Consider the following 20366-nt stretch of genomic DNA (forward strand, 5'->3'; position numbering starts at 1 on the left):
CATCCGCCGTGCTGCGCAGACTGGGGCTCACTTTGCCGTGTCAGTGACAGGGGACTCCAGAGGAATGACTAGTGGGCCGTGAGTTGCCCCCACCTGGCCTTGAAGCCCCAGCACCCCTTTCTCTCCCGGGCCCCAGGTGGGAGCTCACCTCGTACCCCAGGAGGATGCCATTCATGTCCTGCTGCACGGGCTCCCAGGTGACATTCATCTCGGAGGCCGAGATCCCCTTGGCCCAGACCTTGGCGGGGGCCACCCTGGGTTCTGGGGACCGATAGAGAACGGGTTTCGACTCCCAGGGCCTCCCTGGGTCCTACAGAGAAGCCCACAGCTGGGGCTGCCTTTGCTTAGGGTTTGCAGGGAGAGCCCAGGGCCCAGGTCCAAGGCCAAGTGGGACCCCAGAGCATGCCTCAGGGCCCACTCCTTCCCCCGCCCAAGAGGAGACAGGTAGCAAGGGCCAGAGTGCGGTGGGTGGCTGGGAGCCCAGGTGTCCTCTCCACCTGCTGCGGAATGGAGCTGGGGGATGAGTCGATCTCCCCGCCCCGCACTCCTAGCGACAGGTGGCTGGGGCGGGGCGAGGGTGGTGGTTGGGGGGGGGGGCAGCCCACCTTCCTCGGCCGAGTACACGAGTGCGGTGAGGCTCTCGGGCCCATCCCCGCGGCGGTTGTAGCTGCGGATCTTGACCTCAAAGGGCGTGTAGGGCCGGACGCTGTCGTTGCTGTAGACGAAGTGCTGGGCGTCGGCGCCGGGCACGCGGGCGGTCTGCCAGCGCGAGCTGCCCTGCCTGCGGAAGGACAGCAGGTAGCCGAAGCCGTCTCCGTTCTGGTACTCCCGGGACACGGGCTGGGGGCAAGAGCGTGGCGTGGGCGAGGGCCGTGGGCGTCTCCCTGCCCGTCCTCTGGCCCCACCCAGCCTGCGCCGCGAGGGCCTCCACGCGCAGGGCATTCGCGGGAGGGCTGCGGGGCTTGGGGCAGAGCCGCGCAGTGTGCGGGGCGAGCAGGCAGGAGGGCCGGGGCGCCTGTCCCTGCTGGGCTTACCGTCCAGTTCACGATGAGCTCTCCCGGGGCTCCACCTCCTCCGCTGAGCCCTGAGGGCGCCACCGAGGGGGCTGTCGGGCACCAGGGGACACACGTGTGACTTGTTAATGGGCAACAAGGGAGCAGAAGCCCCGAGCCTGCGCCTGCAGAGCGTGCTAGGATGGGGCTCCCCTTCAAGGGGGCCCTGCTTTGTCCTCCAACAGCCCCTCTGGGCGTGTGGCTCTGGAGTCAGGCAGGCCCGGGATCAAACCCCACCTCTGCCACTTGCTAGCTGTGTTTCCCGGGGCAAGTCACTTAACCTTTCTGAGCCTCTGATTCTCCTCTCCACGAGGATAGTCATGTTTCTCCCGAAGGCCGTAATGAGCGTGGAATTAAACAAGAGGGTGGCTAGCGTGTTGTGGATGTTCCACATGGGATCGCTGTATTGCTCACCCCTGTCAGCTTAAACTAAATCGCAGAGAATAAGCCGTTTACTTGAAATTAAGAGGAATAAATAACCCAGAACTGCAGTTAATGCAAAAAAGAAAAAAAGAAAAAAAAAACAGTTCCAGGGTGTTTTATTACTATTTTTCTTTTTGTGGCACATTTAATTTCCTAACTGTCTCTAGTATTAAACAAGGCTGATATTATAGGAAGAATCAATTTCTTCAGCTCACGCTTGGCAGGGAGTAACTTGGCTGAGGGTCAAAATATTTCTGCAGAGAATTCAGCAAATTGGAGACTTTTCTCTTGGTTCTGGTGACAGTATCTTAGGGCTTTGTAACTTGCAAGGGGCACTTAAACACATTGCCCATCTGATCCTGTGAGGAGGGCGTTATAATTGTCCTTTTCAGGGTGGAAAGACTAAGGCCCAGAGAGGTTAATCAACTTGCCTAAGGTCACACAGCTAATACATGGCATAGCTAGAATTTTAACTCAGCTCTTCTGATGCTAAAGTTTATCATCTTTCCTTTGCGTCACCGCTGGCTTTGTGCTCACCATCTCCTGGGATACTAGAATAAAGGAGTCCCCTTCCTACCCCACATTTGACTCTCCAAGAAGTTTGGGATCAATAAAGGAAGTGCTCCCCCTGAAATTTCTTTCTCGGAGGGGAGGGTACTACCAGAAAAAAAAAATGTTGAGTGATTCCAGAAAGAGCTGGGAGAGCCAGCCTGCGGCATGGAGGAGAACATGTTTGTTCAAGGGAGGCAAGACTTGCAGCGTGGCGGGGCTGGGCAGGTGCTGGAGGGGAGGCAGGGACTGATTGCTACGCTTCGTGTCCTGGGATACCAGGGCTCTCATCCCAGGCCCCCGCCGCGATGCTCCGAGGGTGGGCCGGGCCCCCGTCTCCCAGGGCCTCGCCTCCCTTCCTTCCCCGCTCGGGCTCTGACAGCCACACGCCTTTCTCTGAGGGCTGCCGGCAGATTATTGATTTCTCCTGCTCCCAAAGAAACCATCCAAAGAAGGGCTCGGACACACTGGCTGCTTCCCTAGCCCAGGCCAACACACACACACACACACACACACACACACACACAGACACACACACAGACACACACACACACAGACACACACACACAGACACACACACACAGACACACACAGACACACACACAGACACACACACACAGACACACACACACAGACACATACACAGACACACACAGACACACACACAGACACACACACACAGACACACACACACAGACACACACACAGACACACACACACAGACACACACAGACACACACACAGACACACACACAGACACACAGACACAGACACACACACAGACACACACACACAGACACACACACAGACACACACACACAGACACACACACACACAGACACATACACAGACACACACAGACACACACACACACAGACACACACACAGACACACACACAGACACACACACACACAGACACACACACACAGACACACACACACAGACACACAGACACACAGACACACACACACAGACACACAGACACACACACACAGACACACACACACAGACACACACACAGACACACACACACAGACACACACAGACACACACACACACACAGACACACAGACACACACACACAGACACACAGACACACACACAGACACACACACACAGACACACACACACAGACACACACACAGACACACACACACACAGACACACACACACACACAGACACACACACACAGACACACACACACACAGACACACACACACACACACAGACACACACACACACACACACACACACACCTTCCACATCAACTGATTCCTGCAGCTCCTGCACTGCCAGGAGGACATCTGCCTCCCCACTCCCCCTTGGTCCTGGGTTCAAGTCCACACTCTGTCAGTGTGACCTTTCCCTTCTCCAAATTTTGGGTTTTCCATTTTTAAAAACTAAACTTAAAAGAGTTATAGAGTCACATGCGGTTGCCCAGTTTTTAAACGAGGAGTTTGGACCAGATGGTTCACCCATGCAGTGGCCCTGGTCCCTGCGTGGTGTCCTTTCCAATCTGTTTCGTTAGAGAGTCTGTAGCTGGCAAGAAGGGTTGGAACTCGGCGTGACTGCTGCTGGTCCGGGGGTCCCTCTACAGGGGGCCGGGGTCTCTGCCCTGCCGACAGTTCTCTTTGGGACGCCCGGGGCTCTGACCTGCATCCTTGGTCCGGATTTTGCTGGAAGGCCCACTGGGCTCGCCAGTGCCCAGGATGTTGCTGGCTGAGACCCGGAACTCATAGTCCATCCAGGGCGTAAGGCCCAGCACCTGCGCGGTCTCGGCGTTGCCCTCGATGTTCGCAGGATCTGCGAGGCACCAGGAGTCAGTGTTTGGGTGTCTGTTCATTCTCCCGGATGTAGAGGGCAGGCGCGGGGCCTGAATCCCCACTTCGTACCCAGCCCTCGCGCGGTACCCGCTATATACGAAGCACTCATACCTCTTTCAGAAATGACTGGAAATGAGCAAACCTGCCTGTCTCGGTGCCTTTGCTCATGCTGTGTGTACCCTGCACCCCACAGATATTTCCACTGCTCCAGCAGCGACCCTACCAGCTCTGCAAGGGCACACACAGCGCCGCCGCCTCTGACCCTCTCCTCACTCTCCCGTCTCCCTGCCTGCCTGGGTGCTCCCCGCTGGCCGAGGGCAAAGCTTGTCCCTCTGTGCAGCTCCAGGCTCAGCCCTGGCCCTCCAACCCCTGACACCGGGTCCCCGACCCTTCCCACCTGCCATGCCCGCCGGCCCATCAGCGCTGACCCGCAGGGCCTCACACTTACTGGTCCGAACCTGCTTCCACTTCCCTGCAGGCGGAGTGCGAGCTTGCAGGGTGTACTTGGCAATGGGGCTGTGGTTGTCAAAGCCACGGCTCCAGCTGAGCTGGACAGTGGTGTCGCTGATGTCCCTCACCACCACGCCTCCTGGGGGACCTGGCGGACCTGCAGCAGGAGGTCGGAGCACAGTGGGTCAGAGCTGGACCAGCCTCCTGCAGGCCAGGCTCGGGCTGGTGCAGTACCAAGACAGGGCAGCAGGGGGCGCCATGCACACCCTAGGTTGGTGGGGGAGAGGCTTTGAAAGCCTCTGGCTCAGCAAAGTACTCTCATCTTAGCATGTGTTTGGGAGTGAAGTTTTTAAGAGTCTGGCTTTGGAAGAAAAATATTCTACTCATTAAGGACCTGTGCAGAACCACAGGGTATGGCCAGCTCAGCGACTTCTGTCGGGAGCCCTTCCGTGGCTTTGAGGGAGAGGAGGGGAGACCGGGAGAGCAGGTCGGGCAGCCCCTAGGGAGTCAGTGGGGGTAGAGGGGGCAAATCCCAGCACCTCGGACCAGGACCGTGGCCTCCTTGGATGCGCTGTCCACCACCGTCTGGGCCATGCACGCGTACTTCCCCCCGTGGCGCAGCTGGGCGTTCAGGAGGGTCAGATCCCCTACAGTCTCCTTCTGCACACAGGGGACAGCGGGGGTGGGGGGAGGTCAGTGGAAGTCGCCCTGGCAGGTGCAGTGGGCCACGGGACACGAGGCAGAGCGTGGGAGCCCCGCTCCGTGACGTCCGTGCCCCCTCTGCGTCTCAGTTTTCCTGTTTGCTCCGTGGGAGGAATCAGCTACTCTCCACTTTGCACCACTGGGGACTAAAGGACACAGTTTGTTACAGGAGACAGTCAGCGAAAGTCCAGGCTAACAGTGACATTTGTGCTGGGGGCAGGCTAGCAAGGGCAGCGGTGGGAGCGATTCTTTCTGGGTGCCTGGAGCTCCAGGTTTCCCCCCAGCCCTCTCCTAAATGAATGTTCCCGGGTGGAACCCAGGAAGGGTGGCTATTAATCCAAGGATGAGCTTGCTGCGCGCAGGCCTGAGGGAGTAGGGAAGGGTGTGGGGGGCTGGGAGGCGGCGATGGCTAAGGACATCTGCCTATCTGGAAGGAGGGAGGAGGCACGGGGGCTCTGGCCTCGGGCCTCACCACGTTCGCCCTCCGGTAGTGCCCCCCAGGCTTGTCGAAGTCGATGGGGAAGTCGTCCAGCGTCCAGGTGAAGGTGAGGTCCATGGTGGGGTCATGGGAGGCGTGGCACTGCAGGGTCAGGTTGTCACCCAAGTTAATGTCGGCACTCGAGGGGGCCAGGGTGATCTTGGTTGCGTCTGCCGAGAGAAACAAGGCCCCTGGGTGGATGGGGGAGGAAATAGGCCCAGGCATGGGCCGAGGGGCAGGGCGAGAGGCTCGGTCCTAAGCCCCGGGAAAGAGAAGAGGTGGTGTGACCAACACACGTCCTGACCCCTCAGCAGCCCCGTGAGTGTGGGGCAGGCAGGGAGGCATGACTGGGCTCTAGGTGGTGGCCAGGGTGTGGTCCCAGGTGACACCAAATCCTGGGGTAGCAGTCTCCACACCACACTAGGAGCAATATGGAGACAGGAGCAGGGTGGTGGGGACGGTGGCACCCTGGGCAGCGGAGCCCCCGATCTCACCAAACCACAGCCCTCACCGCGCACGGACAGGATCCCGGTGCTGTTGGCTTTGCCCATGAAGTTCTCGGCAAAGCAGGTGTATTTGCCTTCATCTGACCGGCTGATGTTTCTTATGATCAAGGTGCCATCCGGAGTGACAGTTACTCTGCAGCAAGGACAAAGCAGATCTGGCCAACCCTGAGACACACTGCAGTCACGGGAAGGGGACTAACCTCCAAGAAGGACGAGGAGGGGCAGGAGCTGCCCAGGGTGGGGTGCGGGTGCTACCTGCTGCTGTTGACCAAAATCTCAGTGCCTTTGCTCCAGAGCACCACGGCCTTTGGAGACGCCCGGGGCTGGCAGGGGATAACGACCTCTCCCCCTCGGGCTGCAGGGATCAGACGCCTCACGGGACTCAGCCTGAAGTCGGGGGCAAGTGCTGGAAGGAAAGGGGAGAGCCAGACAGTCAGCCGCCGGATCACGACAGCGCCTATCGCCCTTGATTAAGATGTCACCTGGCTACTCTCCAAGGCCAGCCCATGCGTGACTCACAGCGGCACCACGTCCAGGACACATCCAGAATCCAGCCCCCTCTCCCCACCCCTGCTGCCGTCCCTCTGGCCCAAGCCCAGTCTCCTGCCTGGACAACCGCAAGCCCCACGGATCGGTCGTCCTGCTTCTGCGCTGCCCTCCTCGGTCTCTCCTCCCAGCAGCCAGCCGGGAACGGCTCTTTAAAAACTCATTATGCGCCACTCACCTGGCTGATTTTTTGTCCTTTGAAGTTACAAAGTCTTTTCCTGCCCCCAGACCTTTGCGCTTGCTGTAAATTTTGCCTGGAAATTCTCCAGATCTTCACATGGCTGGCCCTTCTTAACGCTCACATCCCCAAGTACTTCCTCGGGGAGGTCTTCTCCTGCCGCCCCTTCTAACTGGCCCCTCATCCCCATCGCTCTGCTGGATTCTCTTTTCTTTTTTTTTTTTTTTGAGACAGAGTCTCACTTTGTTGCCCGGACTAGAGTGAGTGCCGTGGTGTCAGCCTAGCTCACAGCAACCTCAAACTCCTGGGCTCAAACTTCTGCCTCAGCCTCCCGGGTAGCTGGGACTACAGGCATGCGCCACCATGCCCGGCTAATTTTTTCTATATGTTTTTAGTTGGCCAATTAATTTCTTTCTATTTTCAGTAGAGACGGGGGTCTCGCTCTTGCTCAGGCTGGTTTCAAACTCCTGACCTGGAGCAATCCGCCCGCCTCGGCCTCCCAGAGTGCTAGGATTACAGGAGTGAGCCACCGCGCCCGGCCTGCTGGATTTTCTTTATGCTGTATTTTTTTATGGCACTCTGAAATTATTTAATTATTTGGTTTTGTGTTTATTTGTCCCTCTCCCTCTCCTGGATTGTAAACTACTTGAAGGCAGAGACTGATCTTTCATGTTTATTCCCTAGGAGGTGTTGAGTAAGTATTGGTTGAATGAATGAATGGTCTTGGTTAAGCCTCACTACAACTTGATAAGGTAGGTATCATTACGTCCACTTTACAGATGAGGAAACTGAGGCTCAGCGAGCACTAGCTGACATTTACTGGGCACCCATTATATGATGGGCAGACCCTCACCCATCTATCTCTTTTGCTCCTCCCGAAAGCCCAGGAGGGCAGGGCTGTGATTGCTCATATTTTATAAATCAAGAAAGCGAGACACAGAAGCACAGTAACTTGCCTAAGCTCACGTAGCTGGATGGGCTCGGTTAAACGCAGGTCTGATTGATTTGGTTTTCGCTGACTTTTGTCCCATTTTTTTTCACTGCAAGCAAACATTGCCTTTGCCTCTGCCAGACATGGGACAAGTCTGAGACCCTATCCTGTGGAGCCCTCAACCTAGCAGCTCACCTCCTGTCTCAGGTCTCTGAGTTCTCCTACTCCAAAGCCACTGGAAAACCAAGGAAAACTGCCCGTGTGTGTGTGTGTGTGTGTGTGTGTGTGTGTGTGTGTGTGTGCGCGCGCGCGCATGCGCGCGCGCGCACTTAGCAATGCCTACACTCAGACCTCCCACGTCCCCACCTGTGGACCTCGGGGATGTCCCCTGCCCGCCTGGGCCCTTTACCTTGCACGGCCAGCTCGGCGCTGGCGTAGATGGTGCCGTGCTTGTTCTCGGCCACACACTGGTACATGCCGGAGTCCTCCAGGCTCAGCTTGGAGAAGCGCAGGTCCCCGGCCAGCACCTCCACCCGGTTCTGTGCAGAAGAGCCGGCCCAGGACAGGGCAGGGGCTCAGGGCCACGGGAGGCCCAGGCAGGAGGGGCTGGCAGGGTCGGCACGGTGGAGACCCCGGGCTGATGACCCCTCAAGGACGCGGCTCATTTGTCGAGTCCCACCCCAGGGCCGCCTGACATCTCAGGACTCTGCCTGAAGCCAGAGGGGCAAGGTGGCCACATCCTTTTTTTGTGGCTGAGCGGTGCCTGGACCCAGGTCTCTGGGGCTCTATCAGGTTGGCCATGGGACTCTGGGATGGCAAGACGCACCTAGGACCACCCTACGGCACCCTCATTAGCTACCAGAGGGGCCACCAGTGGTGTGGGGGAGGCCTTGGGGAGCGGGGGAGCAGATGTCAGGGGCGGCGTGTGGGAAGGAGCCCCAAGTGTCCTACCTGGGAGGCCAGCGGCTCCCCGTTCCGCAGCCAGCGCACTGTGGGCCGGGGCTTGCCGGCGGCCGCGCAGCCCCAGCGCAGGTTGGAGCCGATGTCGGCCTCCGTGTCCGAGATCACCTTGAGCCACTCGGGCTGCGCTGTGGGGAGCAAGGGAAAGAAAACGCGGTGAGCCGGGAGGGGCGCAGCTCCTCCGGTGGGGGGAAAACAAGGCTGCAGTACCTGTGCTGGGCGACAGAGGGCGCCGCCAGCACTCCGGGACGGAGGCCCGGGGCAGGGAGGAGGAAGGAGGCCGCAGGAGGGTGGCTGCGCTCGGGCCGGTGGCTTCAGTCATTCCAAAGCCCCCGCGTGCTTTCCGCACCCCTGACGGAAGCACGAGCCGGCCACAGCACGAGCCTCCCCTCCTCCCACACCCCTGCAGCCCCGGGGCCTCCCAGGCCCTCTCCTGCCTGACTTTGGGGTCTGTGTCCTCGCGGACAAGGCTGAGGGTGGCGGCACGGGCGGGTGTCCCGGTCCTGTACCCTGCACGATGATGCGGCCCTGGACGGTGTCGCGGCCCTTGGAGTTCTCCGCCTCGCACTCATAGGTGCCCTCGTCCTCGAAGCTGACGCTGGGGATCTGCAGGGTGGGCTCGGCGGTGGCCCACTGCGGGGACAAGGAGCCGTCCACCTTGCGCCACTTGATCCGCGGGACGGGGCTGGCAGGGGAGACAAAGCGGGAGGGGCGGGGCTGGGCTGGCAAGTTCCTCGGGCCCAGACCCCTGGCCCTCCAGAGAAGCTGGCAGGTGGGTCTGGGCAGGGGACAAGGGGACCCTGGGCCTGGGAGGGAAGAGAGGTGGCTGCTGGCCTGTTCTCCAGCTCTTTCCCCGGGTGGGCTGGGAGCACAGGCTGGGGAGGGACAAGAGGCAGGGCTCCTCTACCCCTGTCCTCACCAACCGTTGTGGCCAGGGAGGTTGGTCTTCTGCACCTTGTGTACCCTGAAGCCGGCTCGCCCTCCCCTGTGCGGGTCACTGTGTCTCTGGTCCTGCCCTCCTCTGCAGTAGCCTGTGACTTGGGTCCTCACAGGTTCCCTTTCCCAGCTCCCAACAGGGCCTGACCTCTTAGTCTTCAAAGGTTATTAGTAATCTGCCTGCTAACATGGACTGAGGTCTCAGTGAGTCCCTAAAGGCTCAATCTGTCACCCTTCCATGTGCTTTTCAGATGGATTTTCTGGAAGCAGTAACGTTCCAAAAAGTAAAGGCCATCCCAGGTAACCTCAGGAGTGTTTGGGGGACCAAAGTACAAATCACATGGTTTCATTGATTCCACGAACATTTATTGAGCACCTGCTATTTGCTTAGCCCTGTTCCAGTGAATCCTGTTTCTGGGGGAGCAAGAAAGGCAATGCTTTCTGTCGTAGCTCTTAAATAGGTAACTGTTAACATTTGCAGAACCCTCACTAAATACCAGGCACTATTCTAAGCGCTTCACATATGTCAACTCATGGAATCCTCATAACAACCTTGTGAGGTGGGTACTATTGTTATCACCATTTACAAATAAAGAATGTGAGGCACAGAGAGGTTAGGTGGTCTACCCAAGGTCTCCCAGCCAGCAAGTGGCAGAGCTGGGATTTGAACCGGGCAGGCTGGGGTGGCGCCCGCACACTGTGCTGCCCGCCCGCGGGCCTGGGTGTTACTCAAGCTGTCCCGTGCATTGCAGGGAGGACCAGGCGATGTGCTGTGTGTAAGGTCTCAGGTGTATGTGATGCCTCACCCTGAGCGTTAGTGCTCAGCGAGCGTGTGCTCAGTCCCTCCGACCCTGTGAGGGACACCAACATGACTAAGCACCAGCCCTGCCTGCCCTCAGCCGGGGGTCCCCTGTGGCCTCCTCTGAGGGGCTGTGCCTCCCTCTTCCATCACTCACTTCCCAAAAGCGAAGCACTCCAGGGTGACCTGCTGCCCCACCAGCGCGTAGGTCTCTGCTGGGAACCGGGCCTTGATGCTGGGCGCAAAGAGCCGGGTATCTGGGGAGAAAGGGGTTTCGCAGGTCAGACGCCAACGACTCCAGGTCAAGTGCTCCTGCGTTAGGGGTCTGTGCCTGGGCAGCTGTGTGGCGTCTCAGAAGACTCTCCCCTTGGGGCCGGGGCTGGGAGTCTGAGGGAGGCCTTGCAGCAGGAGGACCGGGCTGATCTTCAAGGGAGAAGCCCTTTCCCACGCTGGCCGGCCCTTCCAGCCCTCCTCCCCGCCGCGCCCGGCTAGTCCTGACCTTCGGCAGCCAGGTTGAGCTGAGCGAACTTGCTGAAGACACTCTTGGTGGAGAAGTCCATGTGGCTGGTGGCCAGGCAGGAGTAGTTACCCAGGTCCGAGGCGTTGGTCCGGGCAATGTACAGGTTCCCTGTGGTCTGGGACACGAAGTGACGCCCGTCCGTCGGGATGAAGTTGGGGAACTCGTTGAGGAGCCAGCGGTAGGACAAGCCTAGGACGGGGGTAATTTGAGGAAACCAGGGGGTGCTGGGCGAACAGGGCCACTCCGGGTGGGAGCCCAGCATGTTGGTGGCCACGTGCCAACCCTGTCCTGAGAGCCCCCGTGCTCTGCTCCAGGGCTTCGGGGAGACCTAGAGGGAAGACTCGACTTTGTCCCTGCCCTCCAGTCTCAAGGGGGAGGCAGGGCACAGTCTTAGAAAGGGACAGATCCATGAAGGGAACACAGATCGTTTCAAGCTGGGGCCCCAGGGACCAGTGCCCCCATGGGTCACTCACCACCTTTCATTCCATCCTCCTTCTGCCAAGCATCTAGAAGCCTTCCTGAGCCCTCTGTCCGACCCCACCCGGGCTCCCAACTCACCTGGGTAGTGGGCAGGCGGGTTGCAGGGCAGCATCACGCCCCAGCCTTCGTGCGTTTTCACTGGGTCTCGCTCCTCCTTGGAGAACTCCTGCAGAACTGGAGGCCAGACCAGGGGGCTCAGGCACCCGCTCCCGGCCTGGGAGACCCTCCCGCTCGTCCTCCCGGGGAGCAGCAGTTGGCTAGGGCAGGTCACGTGAGGTCAGGAGAGCCCGGCTGGAGGGTGCCACCTGTCCTTTCTGGGTACACTCTCCCAGCCCTCCGTCCCCTCCCCCAGAGCGTCTAGGTCCCCGAGGTCTCACAGCCGAAGCGGAGGACGGCCTCCCTGCTGACCACAGTGCCCACTGGGTTGGAGGCCAGGCACTGGTAGGCGCCGGCGTCCTGTGCCTTGGTGGGGTTCATGATGACCAGGTTGCCGCCCACCAGCTGGTGGCGGGAACCCGGCTCCAGCTTCATCTCAGTGCCGTTCATCTTCCACCTGCGGCAGGTGCGGAGGGGGGGGTGCTCTGAGTCCTGCAGGGGGCAGGGCTGATGTGAGGAGGGACTCCCCAGCGCCCCCGGCAGGGGCCTCACCGGTAGGTGGCCGGAGGGCTGGCCCGGGCCCGGCACGCCAGCAGCACCTGCTCCTCTGTGGACTCCTCTGGGAACAGCAGACCAAGGGGCTGCTCTTCAAAGACAGGCCCAAAGGTGGCCGGGGACCCCCGGGCTGAAGTCCAGGCTGCAGAGGAGGGACAGCAGCAGAGGCCTCAGGGCCTGGGCCCCGGCTGGAGCCCCCTGGCCGCCCGGGCCCCGCTGTCCGGTAGGACCGTCTGTGACGGTGGCAGTGCTCCACTTCTGCACTGCTCAGTGCGGGATCCACTGCCACGTGGCCGCTGAGCACTGGAAATGCAGCTACAGCGGCCCAGGAACCATATTCTTTATTTTATATTATTTTAATGAATTTGAATAGGCTAGGCGGGTCCCCTCTGGTCATGTTAGCTTAGTCAGTCACCCATCCTACACTCAGGTATTGAGTACCTCCTGTATACCTGGCACTGGCTAGAGACTGGCTTGCAAAAATGATTCCGACACAGTTCCTTTTCTTCAAGGAGCTTGCAGTCCATGGAGAGGACAGGAAGCCGACAGGACAAGGCGGCAAATGCCAGAGTAGTGGCTTATGTTCAAGACTCTGGGACCCTCAGAATGGAAGCAGCTGCCACTGCCCCGGGCTCTCGTGTGAGCCTCACAGAAGAAATGATCTGCAGGCTGTGACATGCCTAAGAAGCCGCCGCTCAAAAAGGTTCAGAGAGGCTGGGTAAGGTGGCTCACGCCTGTAATCCTAGCACTCTGGGAGGCTGAGGCGGGCGGATTGCTCTAGGTCAGGAGTTCGAAACCAGCCTGAGCAAGGGCGAGACCCCATCTCTACTATAAATAGAAAGAAATTAATTGGCCAACTAATATATATAGAGAAAATTAGCCGGGCATGGTGGCGCATGCCTGTAGTCCCAGCTACTCGGGAGGCTGAGGCAGGAGGATTGCTTGAGCCCGGGAGTTTGAGGTTGCTGTGAGCTAGGCTGATGTCACGCACTCATTCTAGCCTGGGCAACAAAATGAGACTCTGTCTCAAAAAAAAAAAAAAAGGTCCAGAGAGGACGTGTGTCCCTGGAGTCTAATGCCCCTTCAGGGACAGTGTGGCCCAACAAAAAGGACCCAGGCCGGGCCTACCAGCTGCGTGAACTTGGGCAAGTTACAGAACCCTCCTGAGCCTCGATGTCTTTATCTGTGAAATGGAAAGAATGTGAATTCCCCTCCCAGGTCTGCGGGAGGATTCAGCCAGAGAAACACCGGTGAGGTGGCGGGCACAGGGCACAGGGCGTGTGCTGGGCAAATGTCTGCTGGACCCAAGTGTGGGGTGGGTGGGGACTGGCAGGAGAGGGCAGGTCTCATTGTGGGCTGGCTGCTTTGGTGGCAGTTCTACAAAACCCTGGTGTCACAAGAAATGCCCAGGAGAGGAAGTGGCTTGCCCTGTCTGCAGCGCAGACAGGTCTGGATCTCCTGAACTTGCAGAACAAACGGGCCTCACACAGGCAAGTGGAGCTGCCCTGCCCGGCCCTGCTCGGGGCAGACGCCTCTCTCTCCATGGGTGCCTCACCGGGGCAGGGGCAGGACAGCAGAGGCTCTGTCTGCTGGCCGGTGGGGACAGTCCACTTTGCCTCTGTGGCATCAGGCGGAGCCAGGCCGCCCCTAATTGGCTCCTACCTCCCAACGCAGCTGATTTCAGGCCCTCCTTGGTGGGGCTCGGGGGGAGAGATCCCCATTAACCAATTAGTGCCTCCTCTCCTGGCGCAGGCAGCTGTCAATCCTCTTCCGGGGGTCCCCGTGCTGCAGCTGAGGCCCGGCCCTGGCCCCCTGGGAGGGAGGGCAGCTGCTCAGTAGCTCTCGGAATGAGGTGGGAGGCAGGGCTCCCAGAAATGGCCCGGTGCAGGTGGCCCCCGCGCCACTCTCCCTCTCCGCCGCCCCGGGCCTGGAGCACCTCGCCGCGACGGCACCATCTCAGCTGGACAGCCCGGTTTAATCCCAAGTTAATGACGGTGGTGGAAGGTGGGGACCCTGCCCCAGCTGGCACTGCTGGGAGGGGAGGCAAAGCGGGGCCGAGGAGGCAGCGGGCTGCTGGGGACCTCCTTGTACAATTGCAGCTTCCAGGAACTCTGCTGGGGGCGGGGGTGGCTGGGTGGACCAGGGCACGCTGATGCTTTCAGACTATCTTTCTTCCTGAAAGAGCTCTGTCCTCTGCACGCAGCCGTCCGCACACCCTCGCACTCCCCCAATACCCATTTCCACACCTCCCACCTCCCCAACCCTCCAGCACGCTCACTCACGCCACGCACACATGCAAACACGCATCGCTATGCACGTGCCTCTCTGAGCTACTCCGATGGCCAGACGCTCACACCTGTACACACACCCGTGCCGCGCACAGACAGCTGCAGATGGCCCTGTGCACGCTCTTGCATATATCCGCGCGTGCATAGTGATACAAATAGGAGCTATCGATTGATTGAGCACTTAACTGTTTATCAGACACCATGCTCCGTATTTCCTTCTCGTAGCCTCTTTACAAGATGGGTGTGGCCAATCGCTTATTTTACTAACATGGAGACAGAGACTTAGAAGGCTTAGGTAACTCGCCCCAGCTCCCACAGCGAGGAACTCGCTCAGAGGTAAGGATCCAGACTCTCTAGGAGTGAGGCCCAGGAATCCAGCTTTTTGAAAATGCCTCGTGGGCATTCTGAGGCCAGCTGGGGTTGAGACCGGTGTGCTGCGCGGGCGAGGCCTTCTAGACGCAGCCGTCACCCCGTGCGGCCGCCCCTGCCCAACTGCTCGCCGCACCTCCACCCTCCCAGACACACCCCGCGCCTGCCCCACGGCCACATACAGCCAGCCCGCACGCGTGCCTTCCACGAGCGTGTGCTCACGTGCATGCACACACAGCCCCGGGCAGAGCCAGGCCCTCCTGCGGCTCTGGTCCACACCCTCCCTGAGTCTCTCCTGGCTCCCCGTCCTGTAACTCTCTGCCCAAACCCAGGCATCAGGAACCTTCCCGAGGAGGGGGCCGGAGGGGTGAGAGGGTGAGAACCCTCCCTGCCTGTCCGTGCACAGGCTGCCGGGCATCTGAAGCTGTCCCCACTGTCCCCCGAGGACCGGTCAGCAAGGGAGGCCGAGAGCTGAGGCACCTTGCCAGGAGGCGTGGGAACACAGGATGGCATGTGCCACTCCTGTCTCTCCCGGGAGCCCCAGGAGGTGGCAGCCCAGGCCTGACACCTGGGCAGTTGCCTTCCTGGGTCTCTGGGTCAGCGGGCCCTGCAGGCTGCCCCTGCCTCCGAGGGTGCATGTCCTGCGCTGGGCTGGCCCTGAGGGGGCTGGAGGAGCCCAGTCGCCTCTCCTCTGCTCTCTCTGCGGGGGTGTCCCCGCCCGGCAGCTCCCGTCAGTCTGGTGGGCCTGGGCCGGGACGCTAGATCTGGGGGGCTAGGTGGCGCCCCTCACCCTGGGGGTCAGCCCTGTTTCCCAGCAGCCTCGCTGACGTGGCTGCAGGGCTGGGAGGCAGGTAGGACAGAAGGAGGACGTGTGAAAGTGTGCCAGTGGGGCCCTTCCCTGGTGACACGAGGCCCTAAAACGCATGGCTGCAGCCTGGCAGGGGTGTGGGGCGGGGAGGCAGAGTCTGAGGTGGCTAGAGCTCCAGGAGGAGCATGGGGGGAGGGAGATGTTTAGGGAGAAAAGAGACGCCTATTGATGGGGGCTGAGGGTCAGGGCAGAGGCCACGCCGTGGTCCCCAGGCCCCTGAGGACAGAGCCCTGTGGCTCTCCGGCTCCTGTGCTCTCCACAGCCCAGCTGGCCCAGGCCTCTCAGCCCGCCCCGCCCTCCTCGCCACTCTCCCCTTCTGCCAGCCTCCCCCCTGCCCTGCTCCAAGCCGGGAGCACTCCACAGGGAGCAACTGGGCTCGCCTGCTCTGCCTCGCCTCCCCTTCCAGTCCGTTTGCTGGGCTGCAGCGTGGCCCTACGGACCCCTCCCAGAGTGTCGTGGGGCTGACCGCTGTCTCGTCGTGGCGGGGAACTACGGAGCACTGTCCGGGGGGACTTCCTGCCCTGGTGCAACGTTCTATCTTTTGCGCAGCCCCACACGGTTGTCGGACACCGCGCTGTGGCCAGCGCCACCGAGGAAAGCACCCTTAAAACTGAGCCGGATCCCACGTGGCTGTCGCCTCCCACACCGGACCGTCAGCTCGGAGGCTGCGACTCGGGGCTGACAGCGTGGGGGTCGGGTCGTGCCCTGCTCTTGCTGTGTTCCCCAGGGCAAGCCGCTCATCCTCTCTGGGCCATTCCTCCTTCCCCCATAACACGGCAAAGCTGTGTCCCCTCTCCTCCTAGCCTCAGGGGAAGGGGGATCCACAAATGGAAACGTCCTGAGACAATCTAGGCGCTACAGCACACACAGAGCGGATTATTTCTGTCGTCTTCACCCAAACCGCAGCAGTGACAAACCGATGTGGTCGGCCCTGCTAGGCTTCGAGCCCAGAGGAGCCCCCTTACCTGGAGAAGAGACGAGGGCCGCGGCCGCCAGCAGCAGCAGGTGCAGCTTCCTCCGGGCGGGTGTCCCCATGGCGGTGTTGGGGGTAGAGGTGGGGATCAGAGGAGGAGCTTCGGCTCAGCCCGGGGTGCGTCCAGCTGGGGGCAGAGAAAGACCTGGGAGACGGGCAGACGGACGGACGGACGGATGGACGGAGAGGTCTGAGCGGAGGAGCGCCCCTCCAGCTCCGAGCGCGTCTGGGCCGGCAATGCTTTCACCTCCGCTGCTGGGGAGCCACGGGAATCGCCAGGCACTAATCCTCCCCCGGCCCCAGAGGCAGGGGCTTGGCTATTACCACGGAGCTCTTCCCGGGCTGAGTGCCTGCTGCAGGCCCCCGGGGAGTCTGGCTCGGCCTCACACCCCCACCCGCCCCAGCCAGCGGGGTGCTGCTCAGGAAGTGAAAGCCGTGACTAATTGGGAGGCGAGACCTCCCCCCCACGCTCGGCTCAGCGCCGGCACTCAGAGTAGGGTCCAGAAGGGAACAGGGCCCGGGCCTGGGTTGGGAACCAGCAACCAGGACTGGGGCTGACTGTCCCCCTGCCCCTCCCCACAGCTGCCTGGGTGGGGGCTAATCAGCAACTTGGGGAGCTGCATTACTTCTCCAGGGACCAGCTTAGTTTTTCTAGCTATAAGGAGGGTGTGTCACAGCCTCCCACCAGCGTCCCCAGGTAAGGCACTTAGATGGTTTGCGAGACAGTCATGACCTTGGCCCCATCAGCACCACTCCCAACCAGAGGGGCTAATGGGCCCGGCAGGCCTTCAGGGCTGGAAGGGTTAACCCAGCTCCCAGAGGAGCCTCCCTCTTGCATGGAGATGAGCGGAGACTTGGTTAAACCCTGGAGCTCCATAAAACTGTCCCCTGCAGGCTGCTGAGAGCAAGTCACAGGGCTGTCCCATCAGTCTGAGAGATGGGGACCTCATCTTGAGAGGCGAGGGCAGGGGCAGGGCGGCCTTCCATCCATTCCCCATCCCTGGCAGAGCTTCCCGAGGCCAGAGGAGAGCATGCATGGAATCTCAGGGACCTGCTTGCTGGGTACCAGAGTGAGCCCTGGTCGCTGGGCGCCCACCTGGAGCTGCCACGGGGGCCAGAGAGCCCAGCTGCAGGGCTGGGGAGAGAGCCTGGTGGGGGCTCTTTCACTGACTGCCTGCGAGCCCTGTCCCGTCTCTGGGTCTCAGTATTCCAGCTCTGACAATGCTCCCAGAAAGAGCAGGGTGGCCGAGGGCCTGGACACGACGTCCCCTGGATGGGGGTGAGGGTTGCAGAAGGACTTAAGGCCACCCCTGGGGCAGGTGCGGGCCAATGCAAGCTCAGGGTCTCACAAAGAGAGTCCCCAGATCCTTTTCAGCCTCCACACTGGATCGCTGCACAGCCTTTTCCTGCCTCCTCCACAGCCACAGCTGCCGGGAAGGGGGGCAAGGAGGGGGAGAAGTGGCCCCGGGGGCCTGTCAGGGAGGATGTGGGTGGAGCTGAGAAGCTTGGAGGGAGGGCGCCTAGGAGCAGATGGCACTCCCTGCCCCCCTACCACTCCAGCCTCACATCCACTTCCCATTGTCAGGAAGGGCGCCCAGGAGCCACCTCTGCCCAGATACCTGCTCCTCCCCGTCCCTGCTACTCTCCGTTCCAGACTGGACCCCAGATGTTCGCCCACACACCCAGCTTCGGCCTCCTGCAGTGCCCCGCCCAGGCCAGGCAGGCTTCCATCCCGCCAAGCCCTGTGCATACCCCGCATCTGCCCGGAAGGCCTGAGATGTCCCCACCTGCTTGCAGTTAGCATTCCCCCTTCCTGACTACACCCTCGCCGGGTGCCCCTGGTGCTGTGCCTGTCCCCATTCGGAGGTTGTCAGCTCCCCACGGGGAGAGATCATATCACGTTCATCGTGGCCATCTCCTGTGCTAGCACATACTAGGTGTTTCTGTGTGTCGGATTTGTGTTTTCTGAGAACAACTGAGGTTACCTGCCTCCGGGAGCCGGTGAACACACGTGCACTCACACGCTCACAGTGCAGCTCAGCACAGACTGTCCTCGGCTTACATACGACGGGGCCCTGTGCCAACAAACCCACCGCAAGTTCAAAGTGAATGCGCCTAATCCACTGAACACCATCGCCTAGCCCAGCCTACCTTACGTGTGTGCAGAACACTTCGGTTAGCTTCCACTGGGCAAAATCAAAACTCTTTTATAATAAGGTGTCCAATATCTCACCTAATTTATTGAACACTGTACTGAAAGTGAGCAGCAGAAAGGGGATGGGCACTCAGAGTGCAGCTGCTATCGGAAGTGTATCACTTTGGCACCATCGTAACGTGGAAAAATCTTAAGTGGCAGCATCTTGAGTCAGGGGCGATCTGTGACTGTCCGGTGGGGCTGACAGGTCTGCAGTGCTCCCCGGGGCAACACCGAGCAGACACCTGCACGCACACTGGGTCTCTAGGGTCAGCGCGGCGTCTGGTCACGGGAAATCACAGAATTATGTCCCTGGAGGTTATACGAACTTGGGGAGTTATTCTCAGAATAGGGACGCATTGGGACAGTATGGGACCTTCCAGGATTTACATCTGACGGACAGAGGTTGGTGATATTGACTTCATCTCTTAAGAGCTTTGCCAGCTTGGACAATTTACTCCCCTTTTCTCATCCGCTGCGCTTTGCAGAGCCCTTGGGAGTGTTAAATGAGGTAATGAGTGCCCTGCAGGGGTTTTCAACCTGCTGTGACAGCTTTGGGGCCGTTTGCACTTGTCTTGGGTCCACAGTGCAGGGTGCTAGGGGGTGCTAGGGAGAGAGTCTGGGGCTCCATCCTCCTCCCCACTCCAGCCAGAGCAGCCCCACTTACGTCTGCCTCATCTACCAGACTTTCCTACCAAGTTCCATTGAAACACAGGCTGCTATGGCCCCAAAAAGTTTGAAAACCACCCCCTTGGCACCGGTGTCGTGGTGTCTGGCACAGAGAAGGTGCTCCATCATCATTTGTTCCCTGCCCTTTGTCAGCCTGCCAGTCCTGGGAGCTCAGCGGGGGCAGGGTGCCTGCGGGGAGGAGCTTGGGCTCCAGGCACTTATGGGGAGAGAGCGGGGGGCCAGGCAGAGACAGCAAGCCAGGGCTGGAGACGCTGGGTAGACGCCCACCCTGGTCCCCAGCTGCCCCGGCAGTGCCGGGAGAGCAGGGCTGTGAGCATGTCTGTGCCTGGCGTGCAGGTGTATGATGTTTGTGTGTACCTGTGTGTCATGTCCATATGTCCCTGTGTACGTGTGTGATCTGACCTTTGCGTCTCGCATATATGCATGTGTCTGTGTGTCTGTGTATGAGGATATCTGGTCCGTGTGTGTGTGTGTGTGTGTGCGCACGTGTGAGTGTGTGCAGGGCCTGAGGACTCGGCCCCTTGACTCATTTCCATGTGACCCGCCAGGAGATCAGCACCCTGGGTCCTCCCCCGTGGTCAGAATTATCTGCTGTCTCTGTTGCCATAGATAATCACCACAGGTAATCGTGGATCATCCAATCCCACTGCTCGTCCTAAACTTCAGTTTAATGCAGACTTTTACCAGCCAGCTCCCCGCCCAAGGGCCCTGGGTGGCCTCTGGGGACTGAGGCGTAGCCTTAGGGGAGAAATGGGGGCGGGGAGGGGCCGGGATCCAGAAGCACCTGGGGTTGCCCCCCGGGAGCACTAGAGAGCTGTCAGCCCTGTCTGATGTATACTGCGCGCCACTGTGTGCTGCACACGCGTGCACATGCACACACACACACACACACGCATGCACACTCGGGGTCTGGGGTTGGCGCTCACTGCCTCCCTGAAGGCAAGGCACTGGCACCGGTCTTACCCGGCACCCACTTCCACTGGGGTGTTTACTGACCA

At 60.2% G+C, this 20366-nt stretch overlaps 1 protein-coding gene across 1 annotated transcript in view; it reads right to left on the reverse strand.

Moving 5' to 3' along the window:
• CNTN2 (contactin 2) overlaps positions 1-20366 on the reverse strand; it is a 33054-nt gene that overhangs the window by 7206 nt on the left and 5482 nt on the right. Inside the window, exons 2-19 of the mRNA XM_012759586.2 lie at positions 16477-16611; positions 11984-12128; positions 11713-11888; positions 11414-11509; positions 10835-11044; positions 10493-10592; positions 9110-9285; positions 8592-8728; positions 8050-8179; positions 6241-6391; positions 5991-6118; positions 5474-5649; positions 4839-4959; positions 4298-4456; positions 3680-3829; positions 1035-1105; positions 606-840; positions 149-261 (exon numbers count right to left, since the gene is read on the reverse strand). Coding sequence (XP_012615040.1) covers positions 149-261; positions 606-840; positions 1035-1105; positions 3680-3829; positions 4298-4456; positions 4839-4959; positions 5474-5649; positions 5991-6118; positions 6241-6391; positions 8050-8179; positions 8592-8728; positions 9110-9285; positions 10493-10592; positions 10835-11044; positions 11414-11509; positions 11713-11888; positions 11984-12128; positions 16477-16546 — 2544 coding nt within the window. The 5' untranslated portion in view covers positions 16547-16611. The remainder of the gene's footprint in view (positions 1-148; positions 262-605; positions 841-1034; positions 1106-3679; positions 3830-4297; positions 4457-4838; positions 4960-5473; positions 5650-5990; positions 6119-6240; positions 6392-8049; positions 8180-8591; positions 8729-9109; positions 9286-10492; positions 10593-10834; positions 11045-11413; positions 11510-11712; positions 11889-11983; positions 12129-16476; positions 16612-20366) is intronic.

This window comes from Microcebus murinus, chromosome 23, assembly GCF_040939455.1.
Source record: "Microcebus murinus isolate Inina chromosome 23, M.murinus_Inina_mat1.0, whole genome shotgun sequence".
NCBI lineage: Eukaryota > Metazoa > Chordata > Mammalia > Primates > Cheirogaleidae > Microcebus > Microcebus murinus.